General features: G+C 36.9%; 1 protein-coding gene across 12 annotated transcripts in view; it reads right to left on the bottom strand.

The window, feature by feature from the left end:
* The window catches only part of ZNF148 (zinc finger protein 148), a 146331-nt gene that overhangs the window by 14195 nt on the left and 113462 nt on the right, over positions 1-18674 (bottom strand). Inside the window, exon 8 of one of the 12 annotated variants that reach the window (XM_061410910.1) lies at positions 1154-16770. The exons of the other annotated variants lie outside the window; for them this stretch is intronic. Coding sequence (XP_061266894.1) covers positions 16712-16770 — 59 coding nt within the window. The 3' untranslated portion in view covers positions 1154-16711. Of the gene's footprint in view, positions 1-1153; positions 16771-18674 lie in introns of those variants that run through there. 12 annotated transcript variants of the gene reach the window in all.

The raw sequence follows: 18674 nt of genomic DNA on the forward strand, positions 1-18674 counted from the left end.
CTGATGGACACACATTTAACCAGTCCCTATTATTTCCAAATATTTCCTATTAGAAATGATATTGTAATAGATATCCTGTCAATATATTAATTCATACATTTACAGGTACATTTGTAGGGTAAATTCTCAGAAACAGAATTCCTGATCAAATAATAAAAATACTTGTGATTGTGAAATACACTGACAAGTTGGTCTCCATGGAGATATTAATGTATATTTCACCACCCATGTATGAATGACTGTTTCCCTATAACCCTGCCATAAACTACTATGTTGTTAAACATCTTGATGACTTCAAATACATGAAAAAACAGTATTTCAGTATGAGGTTGACCATCTTATATGTCATTTTTCTATGAACTGTCTATATCTATCTTTCACCTTTTATTTTTTTAAACTAGGTTGTTGATCTTTCTTGTGATGATTTATAAGAGCTTTATTAAAGAGACTGGTCTTTTGATTGTATGAGTTCTACAACTATTTTCCATGGGTTTTTTTTGGTGCGTGATTCTTTGTGACCCTACGGACTGAGGCCACCAGGCTCCTCTGTCCATGGGACTCTCCAGGAAAGAATATACTGAAATGGGTTGCCACGCCCTCCTCCAGAGGATCTTCCCCACCTAGGGATTGAACCCGCATCTCTCATGTCCCCTAAAATGGCAGGTAGGTTCTTTACCATTAGTGCCATCTTTACATAGATGAATTATCAAACATTTATTTTATGGATATTAAATTTTGAGTACTTTCAGAATTTTCCCGTTCCAATCTGTCCATATTTTTAATGACACATAGGTAGTTTCATCTTTTACATTAAATCTGATATATTTGGAGCTCATCCTGAGGTAGAATGTGATGGATAAAAGTCTGTCTTTCCAGATGGCTATCCTGGTTTTCCCACATAATTTACTGCAAGGTTCAGCTTTACTTGATCACTTTTTTATCATAATCATATACTAGTAAGTTCTACGGGTCTATTTCCAGACTTTATATTCTATTCTATCAGACTATTAATAAGCCAGAACCAACATATTTTAGTTTTTAAGACTTTATATACTTTATCATTTGGTAGGACTAATCACTCTACGTGCTTCAGTCCATGGGGTTGCAGAGTCGGACATGACTTAGTGAACAACAATCCCCCTCATTGTTCTTCTTTTGTCTGGTTTGTCATATTTGTCCACTTTTCAAAACACTTCTGAATTAGCTGGTCTAATATCTGGGGTGAGAGGAAGGGACAGTTGCCTGAAATATTTAGGTTAACTTATGGAAAACTGATACACTTTATGAGCTTTATGAAGATGCCTCTTCTAACTGAAAAAAAGAAAGGGAAAGAAGTTTTGTTCTGTGTCCTCAACAGAGTTTTAATAATTTCCCAATATGGAACTTTCCACATTTCTTATTGTGATATTATAAAGGGTTATTTTCTTCCATTATATCTTCTACTGTGTGTGTTATTTACATACAAAGTATATGGTTTTTGGCAGTTTTAGTGAATTTGCTGGTGTGCAGTCATTTTCGGTTGACTCTCATGGGTTTTCCAAGTTTACAATAATATTGTTTGCAGACAGTTATTTTTAAACTATAATATTTTTCTCTTGCTACTTCTGCTGGCTACTATTCTCAAATATTATGTTAAAAATAATGGTAATAATGTGCTCTGTATCTTCTTCCCAACTTTGGTACTTTCATATATCTCTTAAATAGAAATGAAAATAAAATGACTGGTAAATATTTCCTTAAGAAACATGAAAACACTTAAGTTAAATTTCTTTCCAGAGCCTCTCTACTGGAAAAGGAAGACAATCTATACAACACTTGAGTGACTTTAAGGTGAACAGGAAAGGTTTGTTTACATGAAAAATACTAAGAATTTTGTAAATACTGTTTGCAATTCAGGAAAGCAATAACATGGTGAAGAAGAAACAATCTCAAGCTGTTCTACTAATGATACTTTTCCAATACCCAAGGAGCCTGGAGTTTCATTTTTACCAGTTATCAATGAGACGACGTTGCAGTGTTTCCTTTTTTCCCACTGCAGTGTTTTTTCCTGGTAACTTGACACTGAGTTGTTTAAGGGCAAGAATTCTTACTTAAAATGTGTGTAAATATTAGGGAAAATTATATACAAGAAACTGATAAGGACGTAAGTTTTATGAACAAAATACCTCACAATGACAATATATTAATCTGACTTTTGGTAGTTTCAACCAATCTGCTTTTTCCTCTTCAATCATTCTAATCTGGCTTCTGTACTTACTTTATCAAAATGGTTGTCGTAGATCACCTTCAGGTTAAATACAACCAAATCTTTTCAGTTATCATAGCAGACCTCTCAGCAGGATTTGATTCAGGTGATCCCTTTCTTTTTTCTTGATTTCTGTGACATTCATGCTCCTTCAACCTCTCTAACGGCTCCTTCTCAATCAAGGCTCTTTCCAGTTCACTCTCCTCCCTCCAACTATGAAATATTTTAGTTCTTTATGGCTTCCTTCTAAACTACCTGCTTTTCTCCTTCTATGTACTTATCTTTGGCAAGAAGGGAAACTCATCTATTTCCACGGCTTTAATTACTCTCAACTCTGAGCTCCAGATCATGCATCCAAACTGCCTACACTTCCATGACACTCAGGGATCTCAAATGTATTGTATGTATCTCAAATGTATCACTAATGACCTTCAACCCACAGCTTAGTTCTTATCCAGACTCCCTCTTTGTATGAATTCTTACTCAAAATATGGATAAATATTAGGGAATTTCATCCACCTAGTTTTGCAAACCCGGAGGAGGCGATGGCACCCCACTCCAGTACACCTGCCTGGAAAATCCCATGGACAGAGAAGCCTAGTTGGCTGCAGTCCATGGGGTCACTAAGAGTTGGATACGACTGAGTGATTTCACTTTCACTTTTCACTTTCATACACTGGAGAAGGAAATGGCAATCCACTCCAGTGTTCTTGCCTGGAGAATCCCAGGGACAGGGGAGCCTGGTGGGCTTCCGTCTATGGGGTCACACAGAGTCGGACACGACTGAAGTGACTTAGCAGCAGTAGCAGTTTACACAACTTTTCTCTTCAACCCCTCCGTATTCAACTTGTTAACACATTACTGACCTACTGATTCTACCTACTAAGTACCTGTCAAATCTGCCCAGTTCTTTCCGTTACTTTCCACTGTCATCAACCAAGTCCAAGATACTCTCATCTTCTGGCCTGGACTACTATCTAATATCCTCCTAACAACAGTCTCTTTGTGATTCACTCTTGTCTCTTTCCAGTTCCACACCACAGCTAGATTTTATTAACATTAAGTACATGTGATCATGTATAAAGCCTACAGTTCCTAGGATCAATACACACACAAACACATAGCACTCCATTCATTACCATCTGGTCCCTGTATCTTTCTCTGATCTTTCTTTACAATACTCCTCTTCACCTTCTGAGCTCTAACCAAAACCTTCTTTCAATTCCTAGTACTGTCATGCTTTTTCTTCTCCCAGGATCATTTTCTCTTATAACTCCTCCTGCAAACCAATTCATCATCATGATAGTCAATCTAAAGTGCTTTACACTCAAAAAAATAGTACCTACTATTCTTAGTAATCAGAATGAAAATGGCAATCATTTTAATAATGAAGTCTTCATAAAATCTAGGTCAAAATACTTAAATTATTTAGATATTATGACATCAAATATAATAATATAAAATATTATAATATTTAGGTATTATGATATCTATGACTATGTTCACATGGCCTAGTAATACATACTTGGTAACACAAGGGATTTTCTATCTTTAATAAGTCATAAAAGCAGAGAAAATAAAATTTACAAGTATAGCACATATTATACTAATCAAAAAAGATTATTCATTACTATGAGAACCACTATAAGTACTTAAGATTATAGATTCTAGAACCAGACTAGCTGGGTTTTAGTGCTATCTCAGGATTTCTTAACTGTGAGACATTGATCATGTTATTTAAATTCTTCTTAATATTCTCATCTGTAAAGTGAAAACATTAATAAAATACATATTGGAGCCAAATGTTAAATGAGATAACCTGTGTGAGTAACTAGTCTTTGCTTAAGAAAAATCTAGCAAATTTTAATAGCTCAATAAACATGAGCTATTAAACATATAACTTAAGAGGCTGATGTAAATGATTATCACTATATTAACACATTTTACAGTTAAAATCCAGTGACTAGGCTACATATCCCAAATCAAAGTATCCTTAAGCTAGACAGACAATTCAGGAAAACAGGAAACAAGGAGGATTACTGAAATAATTATATAGAAACATAATCACATTCCCAGTAACTTGCTTTAAACTTCAGAGCATTTAAGAAATAAGAAGGTCACTTACTGCACAATTAAATTTATCTAACATTCTCAAAATGGCATACAACTATAAAGATGGAAAACACATTAGTGTTTGTCAGGAGTTAATTATGGAGGAGAGGGAGCGAAAGAAGTCGTGTGACTGTAAACAGACAGTACAAGGAAACTTTCTATAATAAGATGAAGGTACCAGTAAAATTTAAAAACAAATAAACACACAAACAAACAAACAGAAATAAGAATATCCTTGGCATATAGGAGGTCAGAAAGTTCATTTATCAGTCTAAGAAGAACCCATATACTATGCAGGAAACTATATATATATACATATATATGTGTGTGTGTGTGTGTGTGTGTGTGTGTGTGTGTGTGTGTGTATGTACATATGTATGTATTTATTTTCTTGGTTATGCTGCATGGCATACATGGGATCTGAGTTCCCCAACTAGGGACCGAACCCATGACCCCTGCATTAGAAGCATGGAGTCAACCGCTGGACTGCCAGGGAAGTCCCAGGAACTATAATTGATAGGAAATCATCTGAGACTAAAACCACAACCAATGAAGTACAAATTATGTTATTAAATAAAAACTGTGAAATTGCCACAGTAAAATGAAGCAATGTCAGTTAAACTGGTAAAAACCCAAAAGGGCTTAAGTTAACTAGTAACAGTAGTAATTTTTGTGGGCAGCAAATTTTTTAAACCCACTTTTCAGGAAATACAGAACAATTTCAATGCCTGCCTTTTCAACTTTAGAAAGAAACTCTGGCAATGTTTGCCCTTTTTAAAATAACACACTGGGGTCACCATCTCCCCCCACAAAAGAAAACAATGAAAGAATTGTTTCATTTTTTTCTGGGCTTCTTTTCTTTGGTAAAGCAATGAAATTATACATTTACAGCGAAATTTTTTTAATGCTCTAGTTTTCTTAGAATTAAATAGCAAATGACAGGTGGGAAACTATGTTTTAGGCTACCATAGATTAGATTTTAGATTCCTTTTTTGTGACAAACAACACTAAAATAAAATTTAAAAAAAAATTATAAATTACCTCTATCTAGTAAGAGCAACATCCCTGATGCACTATACAAATTTTTAAAAATTTGAAAGTTGGTCTAGGAACTATTTGAAGAAAACAAAATCAAAACAACAAACACTGTCCTAATTCTGAAAATAAGTGAACATCATTTAAATATGGCAATTTCCACAGTTCATTTTCTGTCAGCCAATATACAACTTGTACTAATATATAAGCATATTAACACTAAGTAACTGATGTTCCAATGACAGCACCTAGAAAAACTTAAAGTAATATTAATTAACAATAAAGAAAAGGAAAGATATAAGCATCTGAATGCAGAGTTCCGAAGAATAGCAAAGAGAGATAAGAAAGTCTTCCTCAGTGATCAATGCAGGAAAATAGAGGATGACAAGAGAATGGGAAAGACTAGAGATCTCTTCATGAAAATGAGAGATACCAAGGGAACATTTCATGCAAAGACGGGCTCAATAAACGACAGAAATGGTATGGACCTAACAGAAGCAGAAGATATTAAGAAGAGGTGGCAAGAATACACAGAACTGTACAAAAAAGAGCTTCACGACCCAGATAATCATGATGGTGTGCTCACTCACCTAGAGCCAGACATCCTGGAATGGGAAGTCAAGTGGGCCTTAGGAAGCATCACTGCCAACAAAGCTAGTGGAGGTGATGGAATTCCAGTTGAGTTATTTCAAATCCTGAAAGATGATGCTGTGAAAGTGCTTCACTCAATATGCCAGCAAATTTGGAAAACTCAGCAGTGGCCACAGGACTGGAAAAGGTCAGTTTTCATTCCAATCCCAAAGAAAGGCAATGCCAAAGAATGCTCAAACTACCACACAATTGCACTCATCTCACATGCTAGTAAAGTAATGCTCAAAATTCTCTAAGCCAGGCTTCAACAATATGTGAACCGTGAACTTCCTGATGTTCAAGCTGGTTTTAGAAAAGGCAGAGGAACAGAGATCAAATTGCCAATATCCGCTGGATCATGGAAAAAGCAAGAGAATTCCAGAAAAAGATCTATTTCTGCTTTATTGACTATGCCAAAGCCTTTGACCATGTGGATCACAATAAACTGTGGAAAATTCTGAAAGAGATGGGAATACCAGACCACATGATCTGCCTCTTGAGAAACCTGAATACACGTCAGGAAGCAACAGTTAGAACTGGACATGGAGCAACAGACTGGTTCCAAATAGGAAAAGGAGTACGTCAAGGCTGTATATTGTTACACTGCTTATTTAACTTCTATGCAGAGTACATCATGAGAAATGCTGGGCTGAAAGAAGCACAAGCTGGAATCAAGATTGCCGGGAGAAATATCAATAACCTCAGATATGCAGATGACACCACCCTTATGGCAGAAAGTGAAGAGGAACTAAAAAGCCTCTTGATGGAAGTGAAAGAGGAGAGTGAAACAGTTGGCTTAAAGCTCAACATTCATAAAACTTAAGATCATGGCATCTGGTCCCATCACTTCATGGGAAATAGATGGAGAAACAGTGGAAACAGTGTCAGACTTTATTTTTCTGGGCTCGAAAATCACTCCAGATGGTGATTACAGCCATGAATTAAAAGATGCTTACTCCTTGGAAGGAAAGTTATGACCAACCTAGATAGCATATTCAAAAGCAGAGACATTACTTTGCCAACAAAGGTCTGTCTAGTCAAGGCTATCATTTTTCCAGTGGTCACATATGGATGTAAGAGTTGGACTGTGAAGAGAGCTGAGCACCAAGGAATTGATGCTTTTGAAGTGTGGTGTTGGAGAAGACTCTTGAGAGTCCCTTGCCCTGCAAGGAGATCCAACCAGTCCATTCTAAAGGAGATCAGACCTGGGTGTTCATTGGAAGGACTGATGCTGAAGCTGAAACTCCAATACTTTGGCCACCTCACGCGAAGAGTTGACTGACTTATTGGAAAAGACCCTGATGCTGGGAGGGATTGGGGGCAGGAGGAGAAGGAGATGACAGAGGATGAGTGGCTGGATGGCATCACTGACTCGATGAACATGAGTTTGGGTAAACTCCGGGAGTTGGTGATGGACAGGGAGGCCTGGTATGCTGTGATTCACGGGGTCGCAAAGAGTCGGACACGACTGAGCGACTGAGCTGAACTGAACTGATCTGAACCATCCAAATGTGGCATATATTGTGTTCTTCAGTCGCTCAGTCGTGTCCAACTCTTTGCGACTACATGGACTGCAGCAGGCCAGGCTTCCCTGTCTTTCATCATCTTCGAGAGCTTGTATATGTAACATATGTAACTACTTTTTATTTATTTAAAAAACTAATTTAGACTATCACACAAGTCTGTCTTCCACAGATGTGGTTAAAATTTTTTTAAATTAGTAAAATGGCGGGATATATATCTTCAATAAAAAGAAATTTAAGTTAGAGTCTCAAAATGTAAAACAGATTTAAAATAGCAGTGAGCTAACATTATCCTACTTACATTTTAAATTAGTCCATCTATTTTTGAACTTAATATAAATCCCTAATTTCTAGCTACTTCTTCAAAAAAGTGTTCTAGAAAAAAAGTTCAACAGTTAAGACTACATTAAGAACAATAGGGGGTTATCAAATCAATAGACTCTATCAGTTCAGTTCAGTCACTCAGTTGTGTCCGACTCTTTGTGACCCCACAAACCGTAGCACGCCAGGACTCCCTGTCCATCACCAACTCCTGGAGTCCACCCAAACCCATGTCCATTGAGTCGGTGATGCCATCCAGCCATCTCATCCGCTGTCGTCTCCTTCTCTTCCTGCCCTCAATCTTTCCCAGCATCAGGGTCTTATTTCAAATGAGTCAGCTCTTTGCATCAGGCGGCCAAAATATTGGAGTTTCAGCTTCAACATCAGTCCTACCAATGAACACCCAGGACTGATCTCCTTTAGGATGGACTGGTTGGATCTCCTGGCAGTCCAAGGGACTCTCAAGAGTCTTCTCCAACACCACAGTTCAAAAGCATCAATTCCTTGGCGCTTGGCTTTCTTTATAGTCCAACTCTCACGTCCATACATGACCACTGGAAAAACCATAGCCTTGACTACACGGATCTTTGTTGACAAAGTAATGTCTCTGCTTTTTAATATGCCGTCTAGGTTGGTCATAACTTTGAAGGAGCAAGAAATCTATTATAATTTCATGGCTGCAGTCACCATCTGCAGTGATTGTGGAGTCCAGAAAAATAAAGTCTGACACTGTTTCCCAATCTATTTGCCATGAAGTGATGGGACCCAATGCCATGATCTTAGTTTTCTGAATGCTGAGCTTTAAGCCAACTGTTTCACTCTCCTCCTTCACTTTCATCAAGAGGCTTTTTAGTTCCTCTTTGCTTTCTGTCATAAGGGTGGTGTCATCTGCATATCTGGGGTTATTGATATTTTCCCGGCAATCTTGATTCCAGCTTGTGTTTCTTCCAGCCCAGCGTTTCTCATGATGTACTCTGCATATAAGTTAAATTAGCAAGGTGACAATATATATCCTTGACGTACTCCTTTTCCTATTTGGAACCAGTCTGTTGTTCCATGTCCAGTTCTAACTGTTGCTTCCTAACCTGCACACAGGTTTCTCAAGAGGCAGGTCAGGTGGTCTGGTATTCCCATCTCTTTCAGAATTTTCCACAGTTTATTGTGATCCACATAGTCAAAGGCTTTAGCATAGTCAATAAAGCAGAAATAGAAGTTTTTCTGGAACTGTCTTTTTGGACAATTCAGCGGATGTTGACAATTTGATCTCTGGTTCCTCTGCCTTTTCTAAAACCAGCTTGATCATCAGGAAGTTCACGGTTCACTTATTGCTGAAGCCTGGCTTGGAGAATTTTGAGCATTACTTTACTAGCATGTGAGATGAGTGCAATTGTGTGGTAGTTTGAGCATTCTTTGGCATTGCCTTTCTTGGGAGTGGGATGAAAACTGACCTTTTCCAGTCCTGTGGCCACTGCTGAGTTTTCCAAATTTGCTGGCATATTGAGTGCAGCACATTCACAGCATCATCTTTCAGGATTTGAAACAGCTCAACTAGGATTCCATCACCCCCACTAGCTTTGTTCATAGTGATGCTTCTTAAGGCCCAATTGACCTCACATTCCAGGATGTATGGCTTTAGATGAGTGATCACACCATCGTGATTATCTGGGTCATGAAGATCTTTTTGTACAATTCTTCGGTACACCTCTTCTTGCCACCTTTTCTTAATATCTTCTGCTTCTTTTAGATCCATACCATTTCTGTCCTTTATCGAGCCCATCTTTGCATGCAATGTCTGACAGAATGTGGTACACTGGAGAAAGGAATGGCAAACCACTTAAGTATTCTTGCCTTGAGAACCCCATGAACAGTATGAAAAGGCAAAAATATAGGACACTGAAAGATGAACTCCCCAGGTTGGTAGGTGCCCAATATGCTACTGGAGATCAGTGGAGAAATAACTCCAGAAAGAATGAAGGGATGGAGCGAAAGCAAAAACACCACCCAGTTGTGGATGGGACTGGTTTAAACAAGGTTCAATGCTGTAAAGAGCAATACTGCATAGGAACCTGGAATGTCAGGTCCATGAATCAAGGCAAATTGGACGTGGTCAAACAGGAGATGACAAGAGTGAAAGTCAACAACATTCTAGGAATCACCAAACTAAGATGGACTGGAATGGGTGAATTTAACTCAGATGACCATTATATCTACTACTGTGGGCAGGAATCCCTTAGAAGAAATGGAGTAGCCATCATAGTCAACAAAGAGTCTGAAATGCAGTACCCGGATGTAATCTCAAAAACGACAGAATGATCTCTGTTTGTTTCCAAGGCAAACCATTCAATATCACAGTAATCCAAGTCTATGCCCCAACCAGTAACGCTGAAGATGCTGAAGTTGAACAGTTCTATGAAGACCTACAAGACCTTCTAGAACTAACACCCTAAAAAGATGTCCTTTTCATTATAGGGGACTGGAATGCAAAAGTAGGATGTCAAGAAATACCTGGAGTAACAGGCAAATTTGGCCTGGAGTACAGAATGAAGCAGGGCAAAGGCTAATAGAGTTCTGCCAAGAGAACACACTGGTCATAGCAAATACCCTCTTCCTACAACACAAAAGAAGACTCTACACATGGACATCACCAGATGGTCAACACCAAAATCAGATTGATGATATTCTTTGCAGCCAAAAATGGAGAAGCTCTATACAGTCAACAAAAACAAGACAGGGAGCTGACTGTGGCTCAGATCATGAACTTATTGCCAAATTAAGAATGAAATTGAAGAAAGTGGAGAAAACCACTAGACCATTCAGGTATGACTTATATCAAATCCCTTATGACTATACAGTGGAAGTGAGAAATAGATTTAAAGGACTAGATCTGACAGAATGCCTGATGAACTATGGACAGACATTCGTGACATTGTACAGGAGACAGGAATCAAGACTATCCCCAAGAAAAAGAAATGCAAAAAAGCAAAATGGCTGTCTGAGGAGGCCTTACAAATAGCTGTGAAAAGAAGGAAGTGAAAAGCAAAGGTGAAAAGGAAAGATATGCCCATTTGAATGCAGAGTTCCAAAGAATAGCAAGAAGAGATAAGAAAGCCTTCCTCAATGATCAATGCAAAGAAATAAAGGAAAACAATAGAATGGGAAAGACTAGAGATCTCTTCCAGAAAATTAAGAGATACAAAGGGAACATTTCATGCAAAGATGGCCTCAATAAAGGACAGAAATGGTAGTGACCTAACAGAAGCAGAAGATATTAAGAAGAGGTGGCAAGAATACACAGAATAGACTCTATACTGAATCCCTTATACCGCATCCCGTAAAAGAAAGAAACTCATCATCAGTTTATTTTCTTTCTTATCTGTGACACTGTCTTCATATAAGACTGCACTAATACATATTAGCTTTCATTCTTGCTTTGTTTTTTTTAATTAACTAGGATATCAAAGAGTGAAGGACCATTCTCTCAACAAATAGTCTGTTCATCAATAAAATCCTTCTCATCAGAGCTAATCAAGATCCTTTAACTGTCTACCCACCCTTAACACTGTCTCTATTGTTCTGCCACAATACTGTGATTTGCTTTTTTATATTAACTGCAACCTACACTTTTACTTCACATACAAAAGTATTTGATAAGTACAGTGTATTAATAGATGCTTTAATTTGAACAAGGAACACAACAGAACTTTCACGCAAAGGATCCAGGTAGTCTGACTCAATCAGTGACAATTTCAATAGCTACCTTTTCTGAATTCAGTTGTCAGTTAAATAGCTAAAGAGAAGGAATAAGGACTACAGGTTCCAGGGACATGGTATGAAGTGGTCTGCTCCAAGCACTCTATTTTTTAAAGTGTCACCTTGCAGGTGAAATTGCATTCCAACCTAGAATATGTGTCTTATTTATGTCATTATTTTAAAATGTTATAGAGTACCTACTATATGCCAAACACATGCTGGGCACTCTTACATTTAAATCAACTCTGTTCTTGTCAAGTAAATTATCCTCATTTGGCAAGGCTAGGAAACTTCTGCCCAAAGTCAGGGTAATAATGAACCCTGGTGGCTCAATTTTAGCATCAAATTCATGTACCTCGTTAGAGCAATCCCAAACTGTGGATCAATAAATACATCAGGTAGTAATCCGGGCTTTCATCAATTCATTTAGCAAGTACTAAGTGTCTGTCGGGAAATGTCCATGAAAATGATAGTAGTGTATCAGTTGAAACCTGTCTGCTTCCTTTTTTACATTATTTGATTATTTGATGAGTTTTCACAAAATAATACAACTCTGAAAACATTACTACAATAAGCATCATGAATTTACCTAAAACCACAGTTTCCTGTTGTTATACATAATCCCTTCCTCCTGCCCCTTGTCATTTCCTTCCCCATTCTCCAGGCAAACAATTATCTGCTCTGTCCCTATAGTTTATCTTAATTTTAAAAGGAGAGAAGACACTAAAGAGCCCTCATGTACTCATCACTCAGTTTAAATAATTATCAGCACTAGGCAAATTTTGTTTCAACTAATTCTTTCTTTCCTCCCTTCTTACTATCAAGTGAACTTTTTATTGGAATATAATAACAGTGATACAGAAAAGCAAAGAAATCATAATCATAGTTCATTGAATTTTCACAAAACCTACTAATGCCTGTAACAAGCATCCATAATAAAGAAATACAACATTATCAGCATCTCCTAAGTACCTCATGAAACCTCACTTGGCCATTAACCTCTCAAAAATAACCACTATCCAACTTTCAACATCAATATTAGTTCTGCCTTAACTGCCTATTACGGAAATTTTAAAGCATATTTAAAAAATATACAGAAGATACTCTCACCATATTTTAAAAACAAATTTCTTGAAATGCAATATAACCTACACAAAAGTACACCAAGTAAAGATGCAGATTGATGAATTTTCTCAGAGTGAACACACCTGCGTAACAGGCACCCAAACAACAAATAGAACTTAAAAGAGTTACAGGCACTGAAGAGGCACTCCTACTCCTTCTCCATTAGTAATTACTGTGTTGATTTCTAACAGATAACACATTTTGCCTTGTTTATGAACTTCACACAAAGGGAGTCATATAGCACGTATTCTTTTGTGTCTGGCTTCTTTCAGTCAATGTTATGGTTTTAAGATTTATCTATTATGCTATGTCTAGCATTCTCTCATACGAATGTACTACAATTTATTTATTTAACTCTTGATGGAAATCTGGGTTGTTCCCAGTTTAGGGCTATTCATAACAATGCTGGCTTAACATTCTGTTACATGTCTCTTGATGCATATATATATATATACACACTATATAGGCGTTAAACTACAAGTGAAAATGACATATCAAGAGTTGTGCACATGCAGCCTTGGTAGACACTGTTTACTAAAAATGGACGTGCCAAGTTACACACCCACCAGCATAATATTCGCACTCCAATTGTATAAAGCTCCACAACCTTTAAAGTACAGTCATCCCTTAGTATCCAGTAACCAAGTAGTCCCTTGGACCCAGGAATCCCCATGGATACCAAAATCCCCCAGAAGCCAAATCTCAATCAACAGCAGATCATGTGGTATTTCTGATCTCTGGTTGGCTGTATCCATGGATGCAGAACTGCAGATACAGAGGGTCTACTGTACTTTATACCACCTGTATTTTTCATTTTAACCATTCTGAAGTATATGCAAGTGGTATCAAATTGTAATCTTAAGTAATTTTGCTGGTGGCTAATGAAACTGAGTACCCTTTCATATGTTCCTTGATCACTTAGGTATCCTTTTTTGGTGTATAAAGTATCTTTTCAAGCACTCTGCACTCTTTTCTACTAGTTTGTGTTTTTCTTAATAGATCAGTAGGAATTCTACACATAGTTATCAGACTTATTTTCACTTACTTAATGCTGTCTATAAGGAACAAAAGGTCTTAATGAACCCATTTTTTAATTTTCTATTATGACTAACACTATCTATATCCCAGTTAAGAAAGATTATATCCCACAAGTCTTTTTTTCATTTTTTTCTATGATATTTTCTGCTGATGTCTTCCATTTCACTAACCTCTTTTACTGCCTCTATTATTCCATTAAACCTATGTGCTATGTTCTCTATATCAATTACTCTATTTTTCAGTTCTAGAATTTTCATTTGCTTCTTTTTCACAGTTTACAATTCTTTAGTAAAATTCTCTTTTTCTCTATTTCCTATGCCTTTTCTATTATTTTTAAAACATATTAGTCACAGTTTAAATTTTAAAGCCCTTCTATGATACTTCTAAATCTGAGTCACCTTAGAGATGTTTTTCATTATCTTTTTTTCCTCTTGCCTTTCTATGATTCCATCCTAACACTTGGCATGCACTGTAATTTCTGACTGAATGCAAAACACTGTATGTAAAAAGTTGTGCAAACTCTGGATGATTTCTTCTTTTAAAGAGGGTTCACCCTCTTTCTGAACACATACTGGGGAGGATGATAACCTGAATCCCCAAATGGATTAAGCCAACCTGAGCCTGGGTTTTTTATATCAAACAAAGAATTATTTTTATAGCTAAAATTCAATACTTAGTGCAACAACTATATACTTTCACAATATAAGTTCTAAATTTTCATATAACCCATTCTCTCTGATATTATCAGGTCTATGAAGTTCATTATGTGCTTTTAGATTATGCATTATGAATGAGGGTCATTGCTAATTGAGAATGCATCATTAACTTAACATATAATGTGGTAATAGCATCTTAACTGTTGCAAGCAGAGCACAAATCTGACAAATTACATCCTATATAATTAAATATAAGTCACATACTAAAAATATTTTCTAAACAGGTAATTTATCTTCCATATAAATTATCTTCCATATCTTCCACTTAAATTATGTTGGTGCTTCAGGTTGGGTACTAACAATGATTTATGTGAAATAGTTTAAGCAATTTTTTTTAGATAACAGATGTTAGGTATGAATAGTTTACTATCTACTAAATGTAAAAATATTCACACTGTTCTTTGAAATATATACTATTAATAAAACTTATGCTCAATACTTAAGGCAGAAAAATAAAGTCTAATATTTCAGGCAAATTTTTGTTTTTGGATTTCTGCATATTTCAGAAAATACTTACATTAATGTAAACTCATTACCATTTCATTCTTTATTTTACAAAAGTTTGAAATAAGCTAATATTGAACATAAAAATACAATACTCAACATGTTTGATCCTTAGGGAAATGCAAATTAAAACCATAATGAGATACTAGTACACACCTATTACAATGTCTAAAATAAAGAAATCTGACAATGTTAAGGGAAGTCAATGACACAGATCTACTGGAACTCTAAGTCACTATGGGAATGCAAAATGGTACAATCACTTTGCAAAACAGTTCAGTGGTTTCTTATAAAATTAAACATTCACATACCATACCACCCAGCAAGTCCACTCTTAAGTTTCCCAAGCAACATAAAAATGTTTGCAAAAACAGCTGTTCATGAATTTTTATAACAAATGTTTATGGAAACTTTATTCATAATCACCAAAAACTGGTAAAAACCCAAATATATCTCAACCGGGGGATGGATGAACTAACTGTGATACATATCCATACAACAGAATACTGATCAACAATAAAAAAAATTACCCATGCATCAACAATAGGAATGACGCAAATGCACTAGGATGAGTGGAAGAAGCCAGACTCAAAAGGCTACATACCGTGTGATTCAATTTATACGATATTCTGGAAGAGGAAAAACTAAGGAGACAGAAAAATATATCAGTATTTGCCAGAGGACAGGGGTAGGGGAGAGGCTGACTAAAAAATACAAAGAAATTTTGGGGAGTGATAAGACTGTTCTATATGTTGTAGTGGGTTACAAAAATGTGTATGCTTATCCTTTTACATATACAGTGTATGTATATACTAAAAGTATATACACGAAAAATAGTAAAGCTTATTGTATGTACATTGTCTCAATTTAAAACAATGAAAAAAAGTCTAAAGTTAACAAAACGTATATCCCTTAAAGATGAAAAAAATAATGAAAATTTAAACTATTTCATATGTATCCCTACACAAAATAATGGAAAATCTTCAGCTACTTTGCAAAATAAAATAAATCACTAGCAATCTATCTTCCTCCAAAAGATCAAAACTTTCTAATAAATCAATAGATACAATACTAGAAACTGATTAAAGTTCTCTTTGATTATTTCAATTTTCTCAATGAAATAGAAAGCAAGTAATCAGCTGAACATGAGAAAGTAGGAGAAAATGCAGATTTATAGAAAGGAGAAAGTAAAAATATGTTGAGGAAAGATTGGCAAGCATACAGCCGTAAGAAATTGAACAATAAATATTTTAGATTTTGAGGATCATACAATCTTTTTCACAATTACTCAACTTGGCTGTTATAGAGAGAAAATACCCATAGCCATTGGATAAAGGAATGGGTATGGCTATATTCCAATAAAATTTTAATTACACTAACAGGTAGCAGGAACTGGTCTATGAGCTGAAAAACGGACCCCAACTAGATGAGTGATAGAATGAATAGACTAAAGAAATAAATTTCAGTAGGCATTAAGGGCCCATTGAAAATTTAAAGTGCACCTAATTCAGCACAGCTTTCTGTTTTATTCTTGAGATGGAAAAAGTTACATTTTTCAAATGGGACTAGTAGTAGTGTTAGTCACTCAGTTGTGTCCGACTCTGCGATCCCATGGACTGTAGCCTGCCAGGCTCCTCTGTTCATGGAATTCTCCAGTCAAGAAAACTGGAGTGAGTTGGCATTCCCTTCTCCAGGGGATCCCTACCCAGGAATCAAACTGGGTCTCCCACACTGCAGGCAGATTCTTCACCACTGCACCGCTTGGGAAGTCCTAATATAAACAAAGAAACACAATAGAACAACCTAGGAAGATCAGACAGGACTTTTACAACCCAAAGACAGAGAAATCTGAGCTTCCCCCTAGAAGGTCTTGCTTAAGATTTTACCAAGCCAGCTTTTAATTTTTAACTGCATATGCATTAAAGAGCACCCTCAATATTTAGGGCAAGATTTAATTTCTCCAATTAACCAGGCACTTGCAAGTATGAGCTCCATTCCTTATATCTTTCTACAAAGGAGCCACCATGATGTCTTTCAACTGAGCCCTGGGTATTTCTCGGTAAAAACCAAATCTGCCACCACCGGTGCCTTTCCATAGTAGGTATTTTCTCCGTATGTTTCAACCAAGCCCTGGGTCCCCCTTTCAGTGTCTTTCCAACGGGAAAGACACAATACATCAAATTTAAAAGTTTCTGTACAACAAAGGAAACGATCAACAAGGTGAAAAGGCCACTAATCATCACTAGTCATCAGAGAAATGCAAATTAAAACCACAAAGAGGTATCATGGCACACCTGTCAGAATGGGTATTATCAAAAGGACAAGAGCTAGTAAGTATTGGTGAGGATATGACAAAAAGGGAATTTCTGTGCACTGTTGGTGAGAATGTAAATTGGTACAGTTACAAAAAAGATCTTCACAACCAAGATAATCACGATGGTGTGATCACTCACCTAGAGCCAGACATCCTGGAATGTGAAGTCAAGTGGGCCTTAGGAAGCATCACTACCAACAAAGCTAGTGGAGGTGATAGAATTCTAGTTGAGTTATTTCAAATCCTGAAAGCTGATGCTGTGAAAGTGCTGCACTCAATATGCCAGCAAATCTGGAAAACTCGGCAGTGGCCATAGGACTGGAAAAGGTCAGTTTTCATTCCAGTCCCAAAGAAAGGCAATGCCAAAGAATGCTCAAACTACCGCACAATTGCACTCGTTTCACACGCTGCTCAAAATTCTCCAAGCCAGGCTTCAGCAATATGTGAACAGTGAACTTCCAGATGTTCAAGCTGGTTTTAGAAAAGGCAGAGGAACCAGAGATCAAATTGTCAACATCCTCTGGATCACTGAAAAAGCAAGAGAGTTCCAGAAAAACATCTATTTCTGCTTTATTGACTATGCTAAAGCCTTTGACTGTGTGGATCACAATAAACTGTGGAAAATTCTGAAAGAGATGGGAATACCAGACCACCTGACCTGCCTCTTGAGAAACCTATATGCAGGTCAGGAAGCAACAGTTAGAACTGGACATGGAACAACAGACTGGTTCCAAATAGGAAAAGGAGTACATCAAGGCTGTATACTGTCACCCTGCTTATTTAACTTCTATGCAGAGTACATCATGAGAAACGCTGGGCTGGAGGAAGCACAAGCTGGAATCAAGACTGCCGGGAGAAATATCAATAACCTTAGATATGCAGATGACACCACCCTTATGACAGAAAGTGAAGAGGAACTAAAAAGCCTCTTGATGAAAGTGAAAGAGGAGAGTGAAACAGTTGGCTTAAAGCTCAACATTCAGAAAACGAACATCATGGCATCTGGTCCCATCACTTCATGGTAAATAAAAGATGGGGAAACAGTATCAGACTTTATTTTTGGGGGTTCCAAAATCACTGCAGATGGTGACTGCAGCCATGAAATTAAAAGACGCTTACTCCTTGGAGGGAAAGTAATGACCAACCTAGATAGCATATTCAAAAGTACAGACATTACTTTGCCAACAAAGGTCCGTCTAGTCAAGGCTATGGTTTTTCCAGTGGTCATGTATGGATGTGAGAGTTGGGCTGTGAAGAAAGCTGAGTGCAGAATTGATGCTTTTGAACTGTGGTGTTGGAGAAGACCCTTGAGAGTCCCTTGGACTGCAAGGAGATCCAACCAGTCCCTTCTGAAGGAGATC

This window comes from Bos javanicus, chromosome 1, assembly GCF_032452875.1.
Source record: "Bos javanicus breed banteng chromosome 1, ARS-OSU_banteng_1.0, whole genome shotgun sequence".
NCBI lineage: Eukaryota > Metazoa > Chordata > Mammalia > Artiodactyla > Bovidae > Bos > Bos javanicus.